General features: G+C 43.9%; 1 protein-coding gene and 1 pseudogene across 1 annotated transcript; one reads left to right on the top strand and one right to left on the bottom strand.

Moving 5' to 3' along the window:
* Positions 1–3,650: 3,650 nt before the first annotated feature.
* On the bottom strand, positions 3,651–20,102 carry LOC139059358 (uncharacterized). Its single transcript, XM_070537661.1, has 7 exons — positions 19,915–20,102; positions 18,804–18,917; positions 15,853–16,049; positions 13,802–13,942; positions 7,537–7,698; positions 6,334–6,560; positions 3,651–3,862 (listed from the first exon to the last, which is right to left on the bottom strand). Exons 1-7 carry the CDS (start codon positions 19,982–19,984, stop codon positions 3,778–3,780), a joined length of 996 nt encoding a protein of 331 aa, XP_070393762.1. The 5' UTR covers positions 19,985–20,102; the 3' UTR covers positions 3,651–3,777.
* On the top strand, positions 8,149–10,592 carry LOC139059464 (uncharacterized; annotated as a pseudogene).
* Positions 20,103–20,261: the final 159 nt, after the last annotated feature.

The following is a 20,261-nucleotide window of genomic DNA, read 5'->3' as shown; positions in this document are numbered from 1 at the left end:
TTCAGAATAAGTATCTGAGGTGATAAAGGCATGCAATATTGTAATCTTGCAGATGTGAAATGTAGATGACATTCTTGATCAGTGGCGGGCCACAGTTAAGAGACCAGGCCTATTGAGTCTGTGTGTAAACACCGCTTTGATGGGCAAAGCCATTAGCGAGAATTGAGGTGCTCGTGCGAGGCTTCGGCATTGAGTAATTTCTCTGAAAACCACACACTTACTGCTCCATTGAGAAGCCAGTTTGGCACCTCTGTGTGGGATTTGAGATGACCCAGGTGGCACTTCGAGGGGCCGTAACTGTTCTTATTTTTTTTTCTTCTGTGAAGTAATGCAACAGTTTTGTGCAACGAGGAGGAAGGGGAGTGCAAGGATCTTCTTTGGCTGCAGCAGAGTGGACAATCCCCTTCTGTGTGCCGAATCTTTGCACTCCGGCCTTTTGTCTCGCATCTCCAAGAGGCGAGTAGTGGTGCAGCCTCTGCTATTCGATTCTTCTCTCTCACACATGCTCGATCGTTTGCTGACTGACTTCTCTGTCCTACCTGTTGATTTCATGCAGTGTAAATAGTGCCATTGATATATAGCTGCATACCGACACAAGACAACATGCATTGCAGATGCCACCCGGGGGATTGTGTGTCGTTTGGTGAAGAGTGTGAAGAATCAACTGCTTCTGTTTTTCTTCGCCTCTCTCTCTTTCTTTTTTCTAAGTCCTTGGAGTGGAAGGACGGTGTTCTGGGCTGTGTTCCAATTCTTTGTGGCACTGCACGCTGGTTATCCATACACGTCGCTCAGCTCTGTCGCTGAATGTTGAGGACAGTCGCCTGCAACATGGTAAGAGATGGTGTCTGTCCTCGATCTGCCTGGCAGACCACCTAGTACGACTGCTGGTCTGTTTATTTCTGTTTCCAGAACCCGTGTACAGGACTACATTATCCTCTTATACAGGATAACTAGGCCAGGCTTAAAGGGCCACTTAAGCGAAATGGTAAAATGGTTTACACTGATAAAGTATTAGTTCAATACTCTACTTTTGTTAATTTTACGGTAATGGGTTGGATTGGAATAGAAAGTGAAGGTAAAAGTCCAATTTTTTAAATATTTTGGACTGATATGTCAGTGTGATGCCAGAGATTTGAGTTTGTTTTTACGAAATTTGACTCTTGTGGTCGAGTAAAAGTTCTTGAAACCTTTTAATTCAGTCTTTGGTTCCTTTAGAATGCAGTGTAGCACATCTTTACTGGAAAAAAAAAAAAATTAGCTATACCTTACAAATCGCTGTGAAAATCTATGACATTAGAGCGAGCTGGTGAGGGAACCTCAAGGTGATGTTGCCTGCCCGTTTCCTTTGAGTTTTTTTTCTGGCTTACCAAGCCTCTTCTGGGGGTAAGAGCACGTTTTTCTTTTCACTTCTCTCTCTCTCTCTTTTGCAGAGGGGTGTTTTACTAATACAGCGCATGAATTTCCTCGTTAGTGTTTCTGTAACAGTTGCATTACCCCCATGCCACTAAATTGACAAATCAGACACTTTCATTTTGCTTTAAACGCCAGCTTTTGCACATTTTCATTAGCCAGGGAAAAAAAGGGGTTGGAGGCTGCAATAGCTGCAGAAGTACGCTCAGGTTCTAGAAGGTTCACATTCATAATGTGTTATCTCGGGCAAGGTACTAAACATTACTGGCTGCCTTACATTCACATTTTACTCCACCCGAAAAATTTAGAGTAAAGCAAAATCTTTTTTTCTCTTCAGCCCTCTCAATAGCCTTTTACACATAGTAGTATGTAGGCAGTTAGACACAAGCTGACAAAAATCTTTTCATTAAAGGAAAGTCCTCCAGAAATGTGTGCCAATCCGAGCAACTTGTATATCAACGAAGCTGCATATGGGAGTTTTCCCACGCTTCAGAAGTGCTCAGGGTTTTTTCGTTGGCTGTTATTAGCGACGATTTGTCACCGACACTGCTTACACTTCCTCACCGATGGCTTAGTCATACGAATGCTTCGGGGCTTCCACGGAGGCGCGTTACTGGCTGCTATACCACCACAGCTGTATAAACTCCTAGCTGATCTAAAATGTGATGCAAGATTAGAGACTACTGGCTAAAAAATAGTGCAGAGAGAGGTTTTCTATGTGTGTGAGGTGTATGCAACCTAACTTATTTCAGAATCGCTTATAATTGTGTTAAAGAAAAAAAAAAGCATTTCTCACTCTTGTACTGTGCGTTTGCTAATTCTTTTCTGGCAGCTGCCTTGAAAGTGCAGGAAAGCTTTCATGCCTGTTTGGACATACTTTCAGTGCTCATGTCAGCTGGGCAAGTCACTTTTCTTTTTAATTGCCTGGAGTTGCCACCTGGAATAATGTTGGGATGAAATTAGATAAGTGTGGAGGCCCATTTCATGCAGATATTGTGCGTCAACTATGACTGATGCCTCATGGACAGCACATTTCATACGAATTGTACTTGCCATCTCTGCAGTCAGTTAAGTTGCGGCCATTTCTAAAACAGCCGTAAGGTGTCCAAAGGAATGAAAGAAGTTTGCTTTGAAAGCACGAAGCAATTGAGTCACTGAATAGGAACACAGCCCATAGACAAAAAAAATAATTTTTTTTGTCTTGCAAGTTGTCTTTACAGTTTAGCTTTCACAATTGTCATCTGTTTCACTAGTGTGCCTAGTGTGTTCATTGGTTGGGACATGTTTTCTTTTTTTCTCTTGTGTGGAGAAGGAAGCTGTGGTTCCCCGGGGGAGGAATAAAACATCACACCTCCTCATTTTTTTCTCTAAAAAAAAAAAAAATCTGCATCAGCTTGTGATGCTACACTGCCACGTCACATCCTCCCACTGCCAGAGCGGTCAGTGGCGAGGGATAACTTTTTTGCTGTATAACCATGAGCTCCCCCGGAATCACGGCCTTTCCTGCAATACTGCAATGTTGCCCCTTCACACATACACATACATTATGTGGATACACGCGCTGGCACATGTTATCACCATAAGCTTGCAGTTCTTTTTTTCCTTTCCACTACTTGTCACGCTCTCAGAGACTGTTTATTTGTGTTCCCTCACTTGTTTCCGGTGACAAGGCAGCATAGAAAGGTTTGTGCAAGTTCTTGTGTGTCTCTCTAAAAAAAAGAAAAAAAAAGCTGAACTTGTTTGTCCACAAAGAAAGTTTTTTAGCATTTGCAAGTGTAGAAAGCAGTGTAGCAGTCTACTTTTTTCTCTTGATGCAATGTGCGCAATCCAACCACAACCAAGCAGCTTTTCTCTGTCCTGAAAACTGTTTTTTTTTTTTTAAGAACGCGATTTTTTTTTCTTCCTGCGACCATTGTTTCATGCGAATGTTTTCTCAAGTGTTTTGTGCTTTTGCTCCGATATATTTTGGCTCCTGTATTTTTTCGTGTATGGGAGAATCTAGTCTAGCATTGCTTCTTGGCAACCATTTTTTTTTAAAAAGCAAATGGGACAGGGGTTGATTTTCTAAAGCAAAAAAAAAAAAGTTTGCGAAGGAAAAAAAATTTTGATGAGAACAGCATATATGTCTTTTTTTCCCTTTCTTTATTAAGAGGGGAAGGGGGCGCGCGCGTCCTTGGTCGCGCGCATATGACGGCAAGCTCACACACTTTCAAAAGTGAACGACTGCGGGAGACAGAAAGTGACCAAAAAAAAGGCCCATGATTTTTATTGTGTATATAAGTAAAAGAGAGAGAAACAATGATATTGATGACAATAAAAGTTAAAACCAGCAAAACGAGTTGTGTTGTTTGCAATCTTTCCTTGACCTTACTGGCGACACTGCTCGAGCTGTGCTTCAGCCAATTTCAGGGGGGAAGTGATGCAGGGGCTGTCGTCTTTCATCTCTTTCAACCTGTGCATGTAAGAGATATCTTGTTTATTGCCACTGCAGCATTAAAGGCCAACTGCAACAAAATTGCAACACTGCAACACTGTAGTGGTAGGACTCCAGATTAATTTTGACTACCTTGGATTTGCGTGCTGACAGTAAATACGAGCAAAAAGGCCGCCATGGGGCCATTTTTGATAGAAGAGAGGTGGCGATAGGCAAAAGCCCAAGATCACAATATAAAAATCTATGTAGGCTTTCATAAGCACGCAGACAATTGGCAATGAAATGCACCAAAGTATAAGTAAAAAGTAACCAGGGAGGCTGAGGGAGCCAACCTTGAATTTTAAGCACCCCATGCTGCCAAAAGGTAGCCACCAACGGCAACACTGATCCCAGCTGTGGAGGCCACATTCCACTGGGGTAAGTAAGGGGGAAAAAAAAAAACCCTCTGTTGTGCCATGCATGTTGAAAGAACCTCAGGTGGACAAAATTGATTTTGAGCTCCTAACTATTGCGTTCTTCATAAATTACAGTGAAACCTCGTTAAACCGTAGTTGGTCGGAGCTCGGAAAAAGTACGTGCTAAACGGTAGTACTGCTTAACTGAAACAACATGAGATCGCCCTCTTACCTGTCAAAAACAAATTATAGTGAGATGAAAGTGAAAAAAAAGAGTATTTCACTTCGTAGGACAAGTGTTATTTTCGTTTGATGCCGTGGCGTCAAATTTGCTAAAGCTGTGAGCCAGCCTTTCAGTAAGCCCCCTCTTCTCTGCAAACACTCGCATGGCAGATTCCTCGTTGACGTTGCATGTCCTCCATGTACGTGGTCGGTAGTGCTGCAGAAGTCGCGGGGCACCTGTTTCATTGCGGGGTGCTGTTCTCGTCGCGACAATTCCATTCATGAGGCTGACGTAGCGAGCAGCTTCTGCCACTGTCGGGCATTCCAAATGCCACAAACCGTAGTTAACAGTAGATCCCTGTTGCGTGCCAGCGCCAACTTCTTCATGTCACATTTGATAGCATGAAAGATGTAGAGTTCCCGGCGTCTTTTCTATCCGAGCTTCGCCATGATGCAAGTCTTTGTTTGCAAGACGCTACAATGCTTTCTGGCACGGCGCCAAAATGATGTTGATGTGGTTTTATGCGCAAATGCACAGGGTGCTTGGAGGCCGTTGTTCTGATCTCTGATGCTTGTTGTTCTGCCGGGCCGCCCAATATTGTTTGCGCGATGAAAAGTGGAAACACTACATGTTAACCGATACGTACGCAATAAGCTGGTACGATTTATGCGGATACAAAACACATTATGTTCGATGGCCGCTGAGTCGGGGATTTGACTTTACTACTTTTAAAACGAAACTACTGTTTAAGCGGGTACGGTTTAACGAGGCTTTACAGCACACAGAAGTTTTTTAAGACATTGCACTTACAAAACTGAAGCAGATCACGTGACTGCCAACACTGGGTACACTTGGGAAAATTGGCATCAAGGCAACAGCATTATAGCCGCTCACCCCCATAGCAGATCTCGCGATCCAACACTTTGCATGCAGTGGAAACTATAGTGTCCATATAATTGCAGCTGCATTACTGTAGTTGCAGAAATATAATGCGTTTTTGTTTTTAAATACTTTCGGCCTATGAATATGCCTCAATATTTAATTGGGTTTGCAACACGAACGTAACACAGTTAATAAAAAATATTGTTTTTCCGCCACTCTAAAGTGCAGTGAGCTAAACTACACTAGGCACCACCACAATCACCACCGCGTCCATAGCCTTGTTCAAATGCGCAATTGAATACGGCTTGGCCATGGAGCACGACGCAGTTCTTGCCGACAGTGACAAATACATCAACGGTGAAAATTAGCAAAGGGTGCACGCACTCATCCTTTCACTACATTTTGCGACAGCAGTTTGCAGTAACGGTGAACAAAGCGCACTGCAAGCATCCACTTTTATGCATCATTTCATGTTGTAAGTGCAATACCATAATTACATAATGTTCCTCCCTTTTCTGAGGGAGCGGAGGTGCCGGTCTTGCATTATTAGAGATGTTTAGCTTGTCCGGTATTCGGGTAAGCGCAGGCGGATGGGGCGTTGGAGCGGAGGCGTAAACGAGAGCTGCCTGCATGGTGCAGCCATCTGGTGGCGCAGAGCTCAGACCAAAATCAGCTAATGTTCCAGTAAGCAAGTGTATTTTATTTTGCTGTCGGTGTAAATTTTTGGGCAGCAACACGATTACGCCAGCGCCGAAAATTTACACTAGCAGCAAAGTAGAATACATTTGATTAAGGCAATATCAGCTGTTTTTGGTCTGTTTGAGCTCTGCGCCCCCAGGTGGCTGCACCATGCAGGCCGCTCCCGTTCACGCCTCAGCTCCAACGCCCCATTCGCCGCGTTTACCCGAATACCGGACAAGCTAAACCTCTCTATTAACATGCAAACACGGTAAAGGTATTGCACGCAGGCGAGGGCCAGGAAGGTGCACCTGGAAATGAGTGTCTGCAGCTGCCGCTGGTCCAGGGACATCTTTTTGAGGGCAGTTGAGCAGTGCGTGGCGAGGGTTCGCAAGCAGAGCAGCTTGGCCTTGTTGTGACTGCTGTCCTGCCACTCGGGCATCTTGCGCACAAAGTTCCACGCCTGCTGCGCATACTGCAGCAGGGAGCTCCACTGCTCGGCCTGGCACAACTGCTGGCCACGTTGTAGGCACTTGCGCTGCGAGATGGGCAAATCTCCCCCATGTGAAGTTCTCTGACCATACTGGCTGCAAAGTTCTTTGTTGACCCCAACACCCATTCCACAACAACAGCATTGGTAAAGCTTCGTATCTAAGCCCCTCAAGCAAGTATATGCAGTCGAACTGTGATGTAACAAACACGAATATAAGAAAGCATATATGTAAATTTTGGTTAGTCATGCTTTATCTTTACGAGTTTACGAGTTATCTTTAACAAAACTGAAAATGTAAGACTTCAGACAGTATCAGTTAGTGTAGTGAATATCTGTTCAGTTGCAGCTCAAGATATGGAATTTGGCAGAGAACTTGAAATGGTGTATTCTGGATGCTGATCTGCTAGAGGCATTGGGCTTGCATTATTGCATTTTTTTCCCGCAGACCCAACCGCAATACCCCCTCACCTCAATATAGGTGTATGCGTTTAGACAGAAACAGAATACGAGGTTCGACTGCACTACTACCTCTGCTTTAGTGACATCACTGTACCAAGCACTGTAGCTTGTGACATGCTAAGGATGCACTGTAAAATATACATTACTGTCCAACTTGAGGATAAATTGTGTAGATATACCAGCCAGTTATGTTTGCTAATTTCCACGATGTCCCGGTGGAGCACAGAGGCCAAATGCTGACCAGGTTTGTGCTCGGAGATTTTACTAAATTCTCAGTTTGACATCAAGTATAGGCACTATACTACTTTCTTTCTGTTAGCATTCCTCTGGCTTGTCAAAGGCTGAGCAATTGCTTCCATAAGTGACAGATTTGGCTTGAAGATGAAAAATTTTATCTTTTATTCAATAGGCACATGTGCAGAAAACTGGCAGGCTGGCTAGTAACAAATTCGACAGCATGTCAAAAATTGATTAATGCTAGATTGTGCCGAATGTAAGAATTCATAGCGATTGCAAAATTATGGCAGTGGCTCATAAAATGGCTCGCTTGCACTGTTCTCACCTTGAAAATCTCGATAGGGATCTGTACACGACGAAAGCAGAATGCGTCGCGACTGTTGCCCCAGTGTTTTTGAGGGAAGGCTCTGTAGATTTGGTGCAGCAGCTTCTCTAGCTTCTGCATCGAGTGAGCAAGGTCGGGCTTGGGCAGCAGCTCCTGAATGATCTGGTAGCCCGACAAATTAAGACAAATGGTTGGCATGACTAGGAAGAGGCTTCATGATGAAAGAATTAATGAAAGGTAGCTGTCATTAAAACACCATTGAGCAGCCGCTAAAATGAACAGGAAAGACACAATGCAACATGGCCCTTGGGTATACTTGTCTCGTACAACAATCTCAAAGGCAACCCAGGTCCATTAAGTCAAGGATGACTTCCACACAAGATTTCTGCTGTGAGAGTCAGGACCCATATTTTAGAATGTTCCGTTTCATTTTCCACACTTATACATGACGACAAATGGCCGATCCTAGTGCTGACGCTGGCGTGACAAAGTCAGCCTCAGAACGTGTTGTTTTATGCTTGCTTGTGGTGACGATTTATTTTTTAATTTTACGCTGAACTCTAGAAGGTCTAGAAGCCTTATGAACTCTCAACCACTCTTCTCTCCCAAGCCATGGCAACCCTGGCAGGTTACTAAGCTTCACAAGTATTGGCATTCCAAAAGAGATCACGCAACCAGCACTCTCCATAAAGAACAGCCGTTGTCAGGAACAGAAAAGCATGCAGAGGTTACATCTGTAATGTGAATTGTGCTAAACTATGCCAAGCGTTTTTTAAATTGGCTTTTGGGGGCCAGGTGAGACAGCAGGCACCAAGCTGAAAAATTCACCCCATAGGCACCTGTACTTGGGATATGCAAGGGGCGGAGTTGTGTTCCCCTCTGTCACGTTGTGAGGCATGCCGATATAGCTTTGCACGATCCCCTTGCCCGACTCCAAAAGCGAGATGGCTATCCTGAATGGGCTGCACACACATCTACGCAGTTCCGCAGCTAGTTGCATGAGAAAAAGGGTGGGAGCTGTCAAAGTCAGGTTTACTCAAACACAAGACCCCATAATATTGCTGGGTCCCATAATCGAGAGTAGATGTAAGCATGAAATGGCAACCGGCAAAGCAGATTGGTTGGAGATGATACTAGCTACAATCTTAAAATGGGTGTAGTGCATGTTCGCAATGCCATTCCCCACCACACTGCACCATACCATACTATGCAGTGGTTGAAGTGCTCAACCAGCTGAAGGTGGCACGACAGGCAGCGAATGACACCAGGGAGACAGAGCGCACTGCCCAGCTAAAAGAAGAAAAGCGCCTGAAGCTGCGTGGCACCATCTCTCGAGACGACGCAAGACCCACGCCGCAGAACTCACAGACCGCTGGCGTTCAAAAGAGCACAAGCAATCCTGTCTCAGCACCAAAAAGATGACAATGAAGTGTATGGTGCCCTGCACCTTTTAAATGTAGATATTGGAAATGAGAAATAAAACTTAAGCGTACTAGCAGTTTCAGCTTGAGTGATATTGTAAACAAATATTAAGAAAAACTCTGAAGCAGTATGTTTTGTAACTTGTTTGAGCAGTAACTAGCGTATGTAATGTGGTCCTGTACAAAGGGTGGGGGAGCCAGAGACCGCACTTTCTTAAGTTTTGACTGGTTGCCCGGATGATCTCGTTTTGTTCTCACAGGTTGCCTGCATGGTCTTGTATGAGTGCCCGGATAACAGCTCTGGCTTTTAGCGCAAAGTCGCTTAAATGTAACTGACTAGAGCTAAAAGCATTTTGTGCTCAAAACATACATGATGTAAAGGGGGGTCACAGCATGAATCGAAGGCGAGTACCATAGGCTATCGTACTCGCCTTCAATTTTTACAAATCTCAATGAGAAAAATGCGGGGTTAAGTGTGCCAAAACACCTCTAGCACCTGTCAAAGGTAGGTGAAATTCGTGGATTGAAGCTGTTGAGCAGCATTCTGCATACTTTGAGTACCATCTTTCTTGGCTAAGTCAAGTGCATGAAAAGTATGGAGTAACAGCAAGTGTTGATTCTCTTCCGAAACTTTTGAATGAACACTCAACTGTGCTTAAGTACAGCAGGCAATGCATTGCAGTACTTGGTAAAAAAGTTTGAAGCCTGCTGAAAGCAGCAGAAGGCCAGCATGTAGCTTATCATAAAGTGTGCATTATTTGGGAGGAGTTGCAGAGGAAGATTTCGAAACACGACTGAAGAAAAAAAGACATTGCACACATTGAGGCCCATTGGATTGCAAACAAAATAAAGGCTGCAATGAGTAAAGCGACAAGCAAAGCACTAGTATATTTGGAGAGATCTGACACTTGGAAGTTCTTCATTAGTGTGACATGCTTGGATCCTCTGCAAGTTGGTTGTGTCTCAGAGAATAAGCCAGAATCTGCAGGTGTGCCTGGGCTGGAAAAAGAATCACCAGCTCTAGCTGTTGAATGGCAAGTGTACTTGAAGTCTCCTCAAGAATTCAAATCTAGTTACAGGGACTTTGCACCATTTCTTTCGAAACAATAAAATCCAGGTATAAATTTTGATGTTCTGGCTTTCTAGGAAGGGATGGCACAACTCACTGCAACACTCTCTTCCACTGTCCTCAAATATCCATCAATACCGATCAACTCTGTCGACGCAGAAAGATAATTGAGTCACTACGGTGACATTGTGTCCCACAAGCGCCATTCTGTTAGTGAAGGGAGTAGAAAGCATCATCTGAACTTCAGCCACAACAGATCCCTTCAGTTTTAAATATTGCAAGCAGGTTTGGACATTGAAATTTCTTAATAAGTAAACTGTTACATGTACCTTGTCTATTCAGTGTTGCCACGGAATTTTGCAGAATCCTCTACCTGGATTTGCAGAATGTCAAAGTTGTGGGCTTTAACCATAGCTCTGTTTTGGCTTGCCTTACTTTTAATGTGGTGAAGTTAGTAGGCATGTGAAATTCAAGTGTATAGTTAAAAAAAAAACACACACACAAAAACAAATTGAGTAAAGGATGTATTACAAGGTGGACTTACAGAGGCTATAAAAATTCAGGCATTCATTTCATTAAAAAATCATGGCAGGTCCAACGTGCCTGCTGGAATCAATGGAATGGGATCCCCTGTGCTTGTGAAAACATTTTTTTTTCAATTCTTGATCGCTTTTAATGGAACTTGCTGAGTTCATGTATTTTAATGCGCTAGTTCTAAATTTACATCCAGTTTCCTTGCAGAATAAATAAATTTTCAGAAATTGAAAAGATTTAGCCGTATTGCATAATTTGCTTGGAGGTGAGCTATTTACCAAACTATATATAGCATAATAAAGATTGACATACAAAAATGATGCGGAACTAAGAAAGAGCGCAGATTAGCAAGAATGGCGTTTCAACCCAATTTTATATAAAATGAGAACATTGCAAGTTTCAGTGAGAGAAATCCATCGAACTGAAAAAAAAAAAAAGAACTTTTCTCTTAAAATTGTCTAATGAATACGACGTTATTTCGTAAATTTGCACTCTACACAGCTTTGCTTTTCTGGGAAAAAAAGAAAAAAAGCTTCAGGCGCCCAAGTAGAAGCAGAGATAATGCAGCTGCAATATGGCATCACCAAAATTGCGTTTTTGAGAAAACAGCGAAAAACGTTTCACATCTGATGCAGTGAAAGCTCGTTAATTAGAACTTCAATAATTCAAATTTATGGATAATTCGAACTGTACGATTTGGTCCGGCCAAGCTGGCTAAACAGCTTGGCCGGACCAAATAACAGGCTAAAAAGCCTGTTATTTCGAACGCGAGAAGGCTCCGCCATGGAAAATTCAAACTACGTGCCGCCTGGCACACGGCGAGAGAAGGCAAAATCGAAAAAAATCTAAACAGCGCGGGGTCGGCCAGAATGCAGCGGCGGCTGCCACCTTTTCGTTCTATGTAACCTCCGAGACTTCTTGCCCGTTGCGAATCTCGGAGGCATTGCAAACCTTGTGCAGCTGCTAATGTTGTGCGGCAGATGGCGTGGCAAGCACCAATGCACAGCGAATCGAGTGCGTTGTAGCTGCGCTTGCAATCAAGAACCGACGAATCGGGGCCTTCGCCACCTTCACATGTTCAGCGTCTTTGTGTCGGCAGTCTTCATCGTTTGGGCACGTCTGTTTGAGCTTAGGAGGTATCGGCCGTCGTGATTCTTTGTGATGGTGTTAAGCTTCAGCTAACGTTCATTTCGGTGGACATCGGTGGTGTGGCACAGTCGGTACCAGAGCTTCGACTTGGAGATGGCCCGTGCCCGCGGCACACACCATCACTTTCCGACACGTCAAATTTCTGACATGCCCTACTGCTTCCAAATCACACTGTACTGTGACATAGAGCAAGCTCCATTCCGACGCAACTGCACCGAAGATCTCGCAAACCACAATCAGTTTTGTTGTGAGATCGTAATCCAGATTGCTCTGCACTAGCTTTGTACAATAACTGCAAGTATTGCACGAGAGAACGCTAGGGATATTGTTCATTAATGCAAGTTTAACGACAACGTATGGAGCAGCTGGCTCTGCGACCGAGGCTGCTGCACTATTGGCAGTTGGATCTTCAACAAAACGCCGCATCTTTTCGCCTCGTGGCCAGTGTAGATGCAATCTTGTCGGACATAGCTTACTCGTGTGCTCTTATCTTATCCACTTCATCTTCAGTTATGACAGCCATGTCATTTCTTAAGCGAGTGGAATAGGCGTGTGGAGGTACATGATCCAGCAGAGCAGCAGTTGAGGCGTCGATGTTCGGCGACGGTACTTCAGCGGCGAGCTGCCGGATATCCTGTGCTGACTGCATCGACGGAATTGCTTTCGGAAGTTTCTTGCACTCTTGCACATTTTCGTCCATAACTATTCACAGATCGAAATTTTGTTGGACCTCCTGTATATGCAGTGTCGCATTCAGACAAAGATAACATGGCAGCTGTTGTCGTTCGAGCGCTCGTGGTCCTTGGAGCCAATCGCTACTCTCTATCTTGGTCACGTGCTCAAACTGGCCAACAGTAGCATGCACAACTCATTTCTTTTGCTGTTGTTGTTTCAGGACCGCAGAGCCGGCAATGTTGCCGACTGATAAATAAAAAATGGCTGTGGCTTAGCTAAGGTTAAGCCCAGGATGCGAAGCATACTAGCCTTTATTTTAACGCGACAGCGTTAAGGAGCTCGTGTCGCAGAAAAGCCGGTGTCGTCGGTGTCGGCTCAGGCGTGGGGCGCTTGCTCAGGCACACATTTCGTTGTCGTGCCGAACGCTGCACTGCTCGACGCTCACCGCGTTCGATGCGGGGGGCGACGCCGCGAGCGACGGCGCGAGTTGGAGCCCCGTTTCTTTTCTGTCGTGACGTCACGGTGTCACGTGGTATTGAAGGCGACACCGCCGCGCCTGAGGAGCTGGGTTGAGCTCTCGTAATATGCTTCGCATAAAAAGCCAGAAGCATGAGCGTTCGAGTGATACCAAAATGGCGCTGGCAGAATGCATAGTTAATCAGGCACGATTTGTCCCCAATTTAAAGGGCAATGCTTACGGGCTCGCATCAGTAGGTCATAACGCAAGAAATATGCGGTAGTTTATAACCAAGTTTTGGAGGTAAGTGCGTAAACGCGTCAGGAACATGGAAATTAAAAATTGAAAATTCAGCTTTCAGGCCGATTATCGGTCCCAAAGACGCGGGGGGTCCCTCTTAAAGGAACACTAAAGGCAAACAGTCAAGCTAAAGTGATAGATTAATGCTCGAGAATATCTAAGGCATCAATATTATCGAAAACAAAGCCTGAGTAGTCAATAAATCGAGGTAAATCCAGGTCACGATTTGAGACTCGCCTGGGACAGAGCGATGACATAGGCACCCCTCATTATAGTTCTGGCACTAGTACCCACCCACTCGTAATAAAAACACCATTGCATTGCCTTTGACATTTGCTTTGACATCTTGCATTGCTCTGATATTTATGTCTCTGTGCAGTGTTTCACAAATTTCTGACGTTCTCCCATGCTGCAGTGATTTTTTTGATGATGCACTCACCCTGGTTTTTATCATTTCATCATGGTAATCACAGGTCATCTGATCACTGTATACTGACACAGTCCACAGTACTGAATTTCGACATGTTTTCATCTTCCGAGTTCTCTAGCTGTCTTTGCACTGGCCACTCTCTGCTATGTTATTTTCATGCCATGCACCATGCTAAAGACGTTAGGAGTTTGTGGTCATTTATACCAACAAAACAAGGAATAAGGACTTGCCTGTTTAGCTGCTGCATTGCGGCCCATAGTGTCCTTCAGTAAGGTCACCAGCTGAGCCTTGGTTAAGGCGGTCAAGGCAACCTCAGTTTCTGCTTCAGCTTCACGTGACTGAAGCCTCAAGCGCTTCACAGGTGATACCAGCTGTGATGAAAACAAACAGTTTGGTTGAGCACATATTAAACACATTACTTTCTCTGTGGTTTTAGGTGCAGGCACACAGCCTTGTGCTCATGTGCTTCTACAACACAAATCAAATGATAGAATGCAAACGGTATTCAGCACAGTACAGCTATAACAGAGTTCAAAATGACAGACTGGTGGGCTAGTTGCTACTGCACTAACTTGAGGTTAATCGCAAGAGAGCACGTAGGACAACAGAAGGGGATGGCAATATATAAGGCATGGGCTGCAATGCAGCAGCTAAACAGGTAAACGCCATATCTTCGTCCCCTTCTGTTGTCCTACGTGATCCCTTGCGCTGAACCTCAAGCTATAACAGATTCCATTTCTGAAGCTTAATATGCGGAGAGGATAGCGGATAATCCCCGCAAAAGCTAATTGTATCAGCTTTTCTTTCAAACCAAGACTTCTACTTTACTTTTCTCTCTATTTTTTAAATAAGGACATGTAACAAAGTGCAGCAATCTGCTTAGAAATATAAATCAATGATGTTCAGCAAGTCCCACAGAGTGGTTACAGACTTTACTGCCATATGCATTTTGATTGCCACATTATTAGATGAAAAATGGAATGGCCTGATAAGTAGTTATAAAACATTGAAATAACTATTTTGTTTGTATGAAATGAAAACTATTTTATGAGTTTGCAGTATGCATATATGACCTTGAAGAAGCAGCTGCTGTCATGGAAAATACATCACTCAAGGGACTCTTATGACAATAATTACTAAATACTACGATCCCACTAGTCATAGTGCCACCGTGCTTACTAAATAAGCTAGTATACCAGCAATAATGACCAAGTTTGCAAACAGCTTAAAATGCCATAGGTTATCTTTGGATCACATTTATGATTCACAGTCATTGCGCTGTATACCTTGACATGGTAACAGCCAGCTATCGTGGGCACATGGCTGAATACTATGAAATAAGATTTTTTATACATTTATTGAACCACACTGGTCCATCAATGCAAAAAAATGAAGTTTCCACTGCGTAAAGGCCAACTGCAACAGAAATTAACTTTGGCTGAATTAGTTATAATTGAATAGTATATACCATCAAAGTAATTTTGGAGAAGCTGCAGGGGTGGTAACTAACTTTTTCTTTGTTACCATCCTTGAAATAGCATGCTATAAAAATTGGGCATATGGTGGTTAGCAGATATTTTGATGCATATCCCAGGCCATGAACTGAGATTTTCAGCACCATTGCTACCGTCACACTGGTTCTCAATGTTTTGGGCTCTGCGTCATTTTCAGAAAGCGGCAATGGTGACATTTAATTTTTTTCAGTTGCAGTATTGGCATCTATTGTTGCAAGCATCTTGCGGTGCATCTGCTCATATTTTAAACATAAGATTTCGCACATAGGATGCTGTAAATATGTATACTGTTTGAAACTAAGCTTCTTATGTGGTATAAAGTTTGTAGGGGTTAGCCTTGAATTTCAGAATATCATCTACAAAGACGAACTCAACATATGGCCTGTGTGACTTTGGGCACTATTCATAAATTTCCCTTAATTTGGCATGTCTCAGGCAGCTCTCCCAGTTTCCCTAAAGAAGACCATAGCGCGAGATGCCATGTGGGGGGCAATCATCATGTGACTTCATGTCCGATACGAGTTTGAGACCCACCAATCTACACAGGAGAACAGAAAGAGTCCTGGACTCTCCTGGAGTGCCTCTGGGAGACATCTCGGTCTCTTCCCTTCCTACCAAAACAGTCACCACCAAGAGAGGTGGTCATAACCATTCACTATAAATAAAATGTTTTTGATAACAGTTACTAGACGAACAATAAATATGGGCTATCACAGCAGGGCTCAGTTCAAGGTAAGAGAATGCTGAAAAGGGGAGAGAAACTTTACCTTCTTGCTGGGCGATGCATTGACTGCATCTGATATATCGGCAGGAAGGAGCAAACGCTTTCTGGGAGAGCTTCGCACTGGACTCATCATGAGCTGTGCCTTGCTTGGTGTCTGAGGGTGTTCCAAGCTGGAGCTGCTTTTTGGAGACTGCTGACGCTTTGTTGGTGTGCGTGGGGGTGTCAGTGCAAACTGGTTCCCTACAGAAAGATATAGATGAGAAAATATGGAAGCGTAAGCATTCAGATTCATGAAGAGCATAGAAATGGACAAGTGGGTTTAGATTCATGGTTGGATTCACAAGAAACACTGCTCTGCCATGTTTGTTGTCTGTGTTCTTCACTGCACCAGAAAAATAAACTATTAGAACTTTATGAGCAGCAGTGGTCCTATTGTCCATGAAATTTAACTGCATTGCAACTACAATATACAAGAGACTACTGCAAAGATTGAAAGACAAGCCAGTAAAATATAAATATAACGGAACAATATTTCGTGTGCGATTGCTGTAGAATGCAATTTGCTATTATTTTATAGCTTCCCAGTGCAACAGTTTGTCCCTAGGACATCCAAATCATGTTCCAATGTTCAAGCACCGTTTTGGATACAAACTGTATAACCACTGTGCATTCAGTTTAGGATATTCTACCACGGACGTTCCAAGGATCAGTGGCTGCACATGGACCTGTTGTGGATACCTTAACAAAAATGTCCCAAATCCCACATGAACCTTTTTTGACATACATATGAATATTTGTCCTCTAACTGAGGCTTAGTCTGAATTTCCTCGTAACAAAATTACGTTTTCTGGCATGTTCGAATTACAATCTGAAACTATCATGTCTGCAGCTCATGTGTATGTCATATATACTTTACACATTTTCTGATGAAATTTACTTGAAAACTTCAATTAGTTCAATAAGGCACTTGCGCTTGGCAGAAGGCCTAGAAGAATGAGAAGTATGCTGCACTTTCGCACGTGTGCATGCGCACACAACGTATCTGTTCTTGATGTGTGGGCGCTCTGCCCATTGCATTTGTCGCACAGTGTGTGCTGTGACCGTAATGGACATCATGGCAAACACTGTGCAAAAGGCCCTGGAATATGTTTGTAAAATGTCTGCAGCAGGTCCACATAATGTCCTTCACAGACATGCAAGGGATGCACGCAGGACAGAAAAAGTGTGGCCGAACAGTCATGTGAGGGATGTCCCCAGGACGTATTCAACACATCCCAAGGAGTTCATTTTATTACAGTGGAGCTATATATGTCTAGCCTTCCATACATTTTTCAATGTTCGTGCCTTAAAATTCCTGTGCCCTCTATGAGGAGGCAGAGCAAACCAGTAAGGCATGTGTTGACACCTGGCTTAGCAAGAGGAAAGCTAGGAAACAGGCTGCGATTAGTAGCGAAGACTGTGCCTGAGAGGCTGCCCATAAGCAGCAGTCTTGACAGGAAGACAGGTGCCACAAAGCGATGAAAGTACCACGCCAGTAAAGTGGACAAGCACAAGGGTGTGTATGCGAAATTTCAGAAAGACTTTCTGGACAGACATTTCGTATTCAGTTGTGCGGTGGCGACAGAATGGTTCGAGAACGATTTGATAGTGATTGGCAACATTCGAGATGTCGCGAAACATGAATGTAGTGTGGTTTTGACGGCTACTGCAGCTCCTGATTCAGCCAGCTGCTCGGTTTGTCTGCACCGAGGAAGCACTAATGGCTGTAACGTGCATCGATCATTTGGTTTGACAGGTGGTTGCTAACAAGCCATCTGCTGCATTTCTGCGCTTGTGTAAAGAACCCAGTGGGAAGTTAGTATGTTGAGTGCGCTGGTATGGGGAGGTATCGTGTCGTGTGTACTGCCAAAGAACAAGCTGCTCACAGGGCACAACTTTGGGACCGCAGATGTGAGTGAGTGTGAGTGCCGCGCGGCATGAACTAGCGAGGAGCATACCGAGGAGACTGCCCATAAGCGGCTGGCTCAAGCGCAAAGCCCCACAGATCGCAAGGCAATTAATGTGGTGCAATGACAGAGGTACCAAGCTCGCAAGGCTGATGCTGACAGTGGTGTGGATGCGCAATTCTGTCGAGGCTTCATGGACAAAACGTTGGGCTTCAGTCGTTGTGTGTGTGACCAACTGTGGTTTGAAAACAGCCTATTGGTGACTGTGAACATTTCTTGTTACGATGTTTATAGCTCTGCTGATCATCCACTTTCACAGAGCGGAATGGCCTTCAAATTTTTTCCCTCAGGAACCCCTTGCGGAGTATTACATAAGAGGTGAGAATACAAGAAACTTAATTAGAGGTTGTCTAGAACATTATTTAAAAACCACTTGTTATTTTGCCCACGGAGGAAGATAAATGTGATGGCAGAAATGTGGTTGAGAAGGCTGTTCTAGTCTCAGCCGTGTGAGGAAAAAATTACAGGAAGTTGACAGTACATACATGTGGATGTACAACATTTAGTGGATGGCCTGTGCACAGCAATATATGTGAAAGTGGTAGGAGGTAAGGCACATGGTATAGTGCCAATCTGGTGAGGATTCCATATGGACGATGCATCTATGTCATGGCATTGGATGTCCACAGAATGTCCATAGGACGTCACTGGGTGATTACTATGCAAACTGTAGCCCTACAACTCCATATAGCTCCGCCTGCACCAAACCAAGTCCACACAAAACGGTGAACATGGAAATACGGAAACACGTCTTAGACTTTTTACATCTTGATCTAGCAAACAAGTGCGCATATTTGTAACATCTACTCAGTCAATGGTGTGTTCATTGGGACCACACATTATGACAACAAACGAAACCAAGGCCATTGGCATTCCTGACAAGAAGAATCAGTACTTTTGCCCTGCACACCATGTGGCTGCATGTCATCACTGTGTATCACTATATGCATGCAGAAAGGATACTAGCATAGTGAACTGAGTGATATACCTGGTGGTATGACCCGCCTTCCACGCCTGCGGACAACTTCTTCATCAGGTGATGTAGATGGAGAGGGAGAACCAATGTATGCCATGTTGGCAACTGAAGGCGGTGAACCATAAGCTGCAATGAAATTTAAAATGAGAATTAATTTCCTTGTTTTTCCATCATGAACTTCAGAGCTAAACTCTATAATGATGTTGGTAAAGATCGTGTCATGTTTTACAGTAGCCATCATTACAAATGTCTGCTTATTTTTGCTTTGTATAACAGTTGCTGTGCTTGGCTACAGTACATTACAAAGCCTTTTCAGAAATTATGGCTTTTATGGTGAGGTACAGTGGCTTTAACTAGCGTGAAAAAGCATTTTCAGCGATATTAACAGTTCACCCTGTCTTGCCAGAAAAACCACAAACAAAAACCGAAAAGCGCATTTCTCGCGAAAAGAACGCGCCCAAGTGTTTTTTCTTCAAAAGCATGCGCGATTAATTTATTGTACGTAACAGTAACGGATGTGACAATAAAGCACAATCTATTGCGAATGAGTACGCATCTTACGTGCAGCGTCGTCGTTCGGTACCCTATTGTTTATTTCTTTACATTGTTCCATGAAATGATAGCTACGTAAGCTCGATCAGGTGTGTAAAAAAAGCAAATGAACCGGCCATCTACCAGGTTTACAAGCCGAAAACGATCAGCAGTCACATATAGGCCTATACTTTTCGCGCCCTATGAGATCCCGCCTTTAGACATAAATTGAAGGAAAAATACAAATAAACTTGCAAACGCGTGCCCCGCGACAGAAACAGCAGTGTGTTTGCATCACGAATGAGGCCGTGGTGTGCATATGGCTCGATTAGTCTGGCGCCAAGTCCGCAACTTCAGTTTACGCTGGAAATACAAAAATACCCAAGATGCAATAAACGATGCTGTAGATTTCATTCTTGAAATAAAGCGACGATCGCCTGAGAATATGCTTGCTTCCAGTATTCGAAGCACTTCAACCAAACACTCTACGACGTTATGTGCCCTTGGACAGCGCTAACATGACCCCCACCCCTAACCAAGTCGCAAAGCTGCTAGGGGGTGAAAAAAAGAATTCACATGTTCTACAGCTTACCACTTCTGGTGATTTCTCTCAAAGCAGACCGCGTAGTCACAGTGTGCCCAGCGTTTCCGCCGCGGTTCATGTTGACGCCTCAGGTTGACGCCGATCGGCGGGATAAAAAAAAGGCGCGCAAAACGCGACTGCTTACGCGGCACGCAACTCGTCAACTAGCAAAAGACGCCATTTGGTTTGATGAAAATCGCGCGAAAGAGACCCCACATCATCAGAAGTTGCTGATTGGTTCGGTGAGCACAAGCACTTGAAATTTTGTCCAATCGTAACCGACATATGTGACGCTGAATATACAACGGCGGCGCTGCATACCATTACCATTCAACAGTTACAATTGTTAGCCCTAG

Source organism: Dermacentor albipictus, chromosome 4 (assembly GCF_038994185.2).
Source record: "Dermacentor albipictus isolate Rhodes 1998 colony chromosome 4, USDA_Dalb.pri_finalv2, whole genome shotgun sequence".
Lineage (NCBI taxonomy): Eukaryota > Metazoa > Arthropoda > Arachnida > Ixodida > Ixodidae > Dermacentor > Dermacentor albipictus.
The sequence above is the reverse complement of the archived record's forward strand: the minus strand, read 5'-3'. Positions and strand labels throughout refer to the sequence as shown.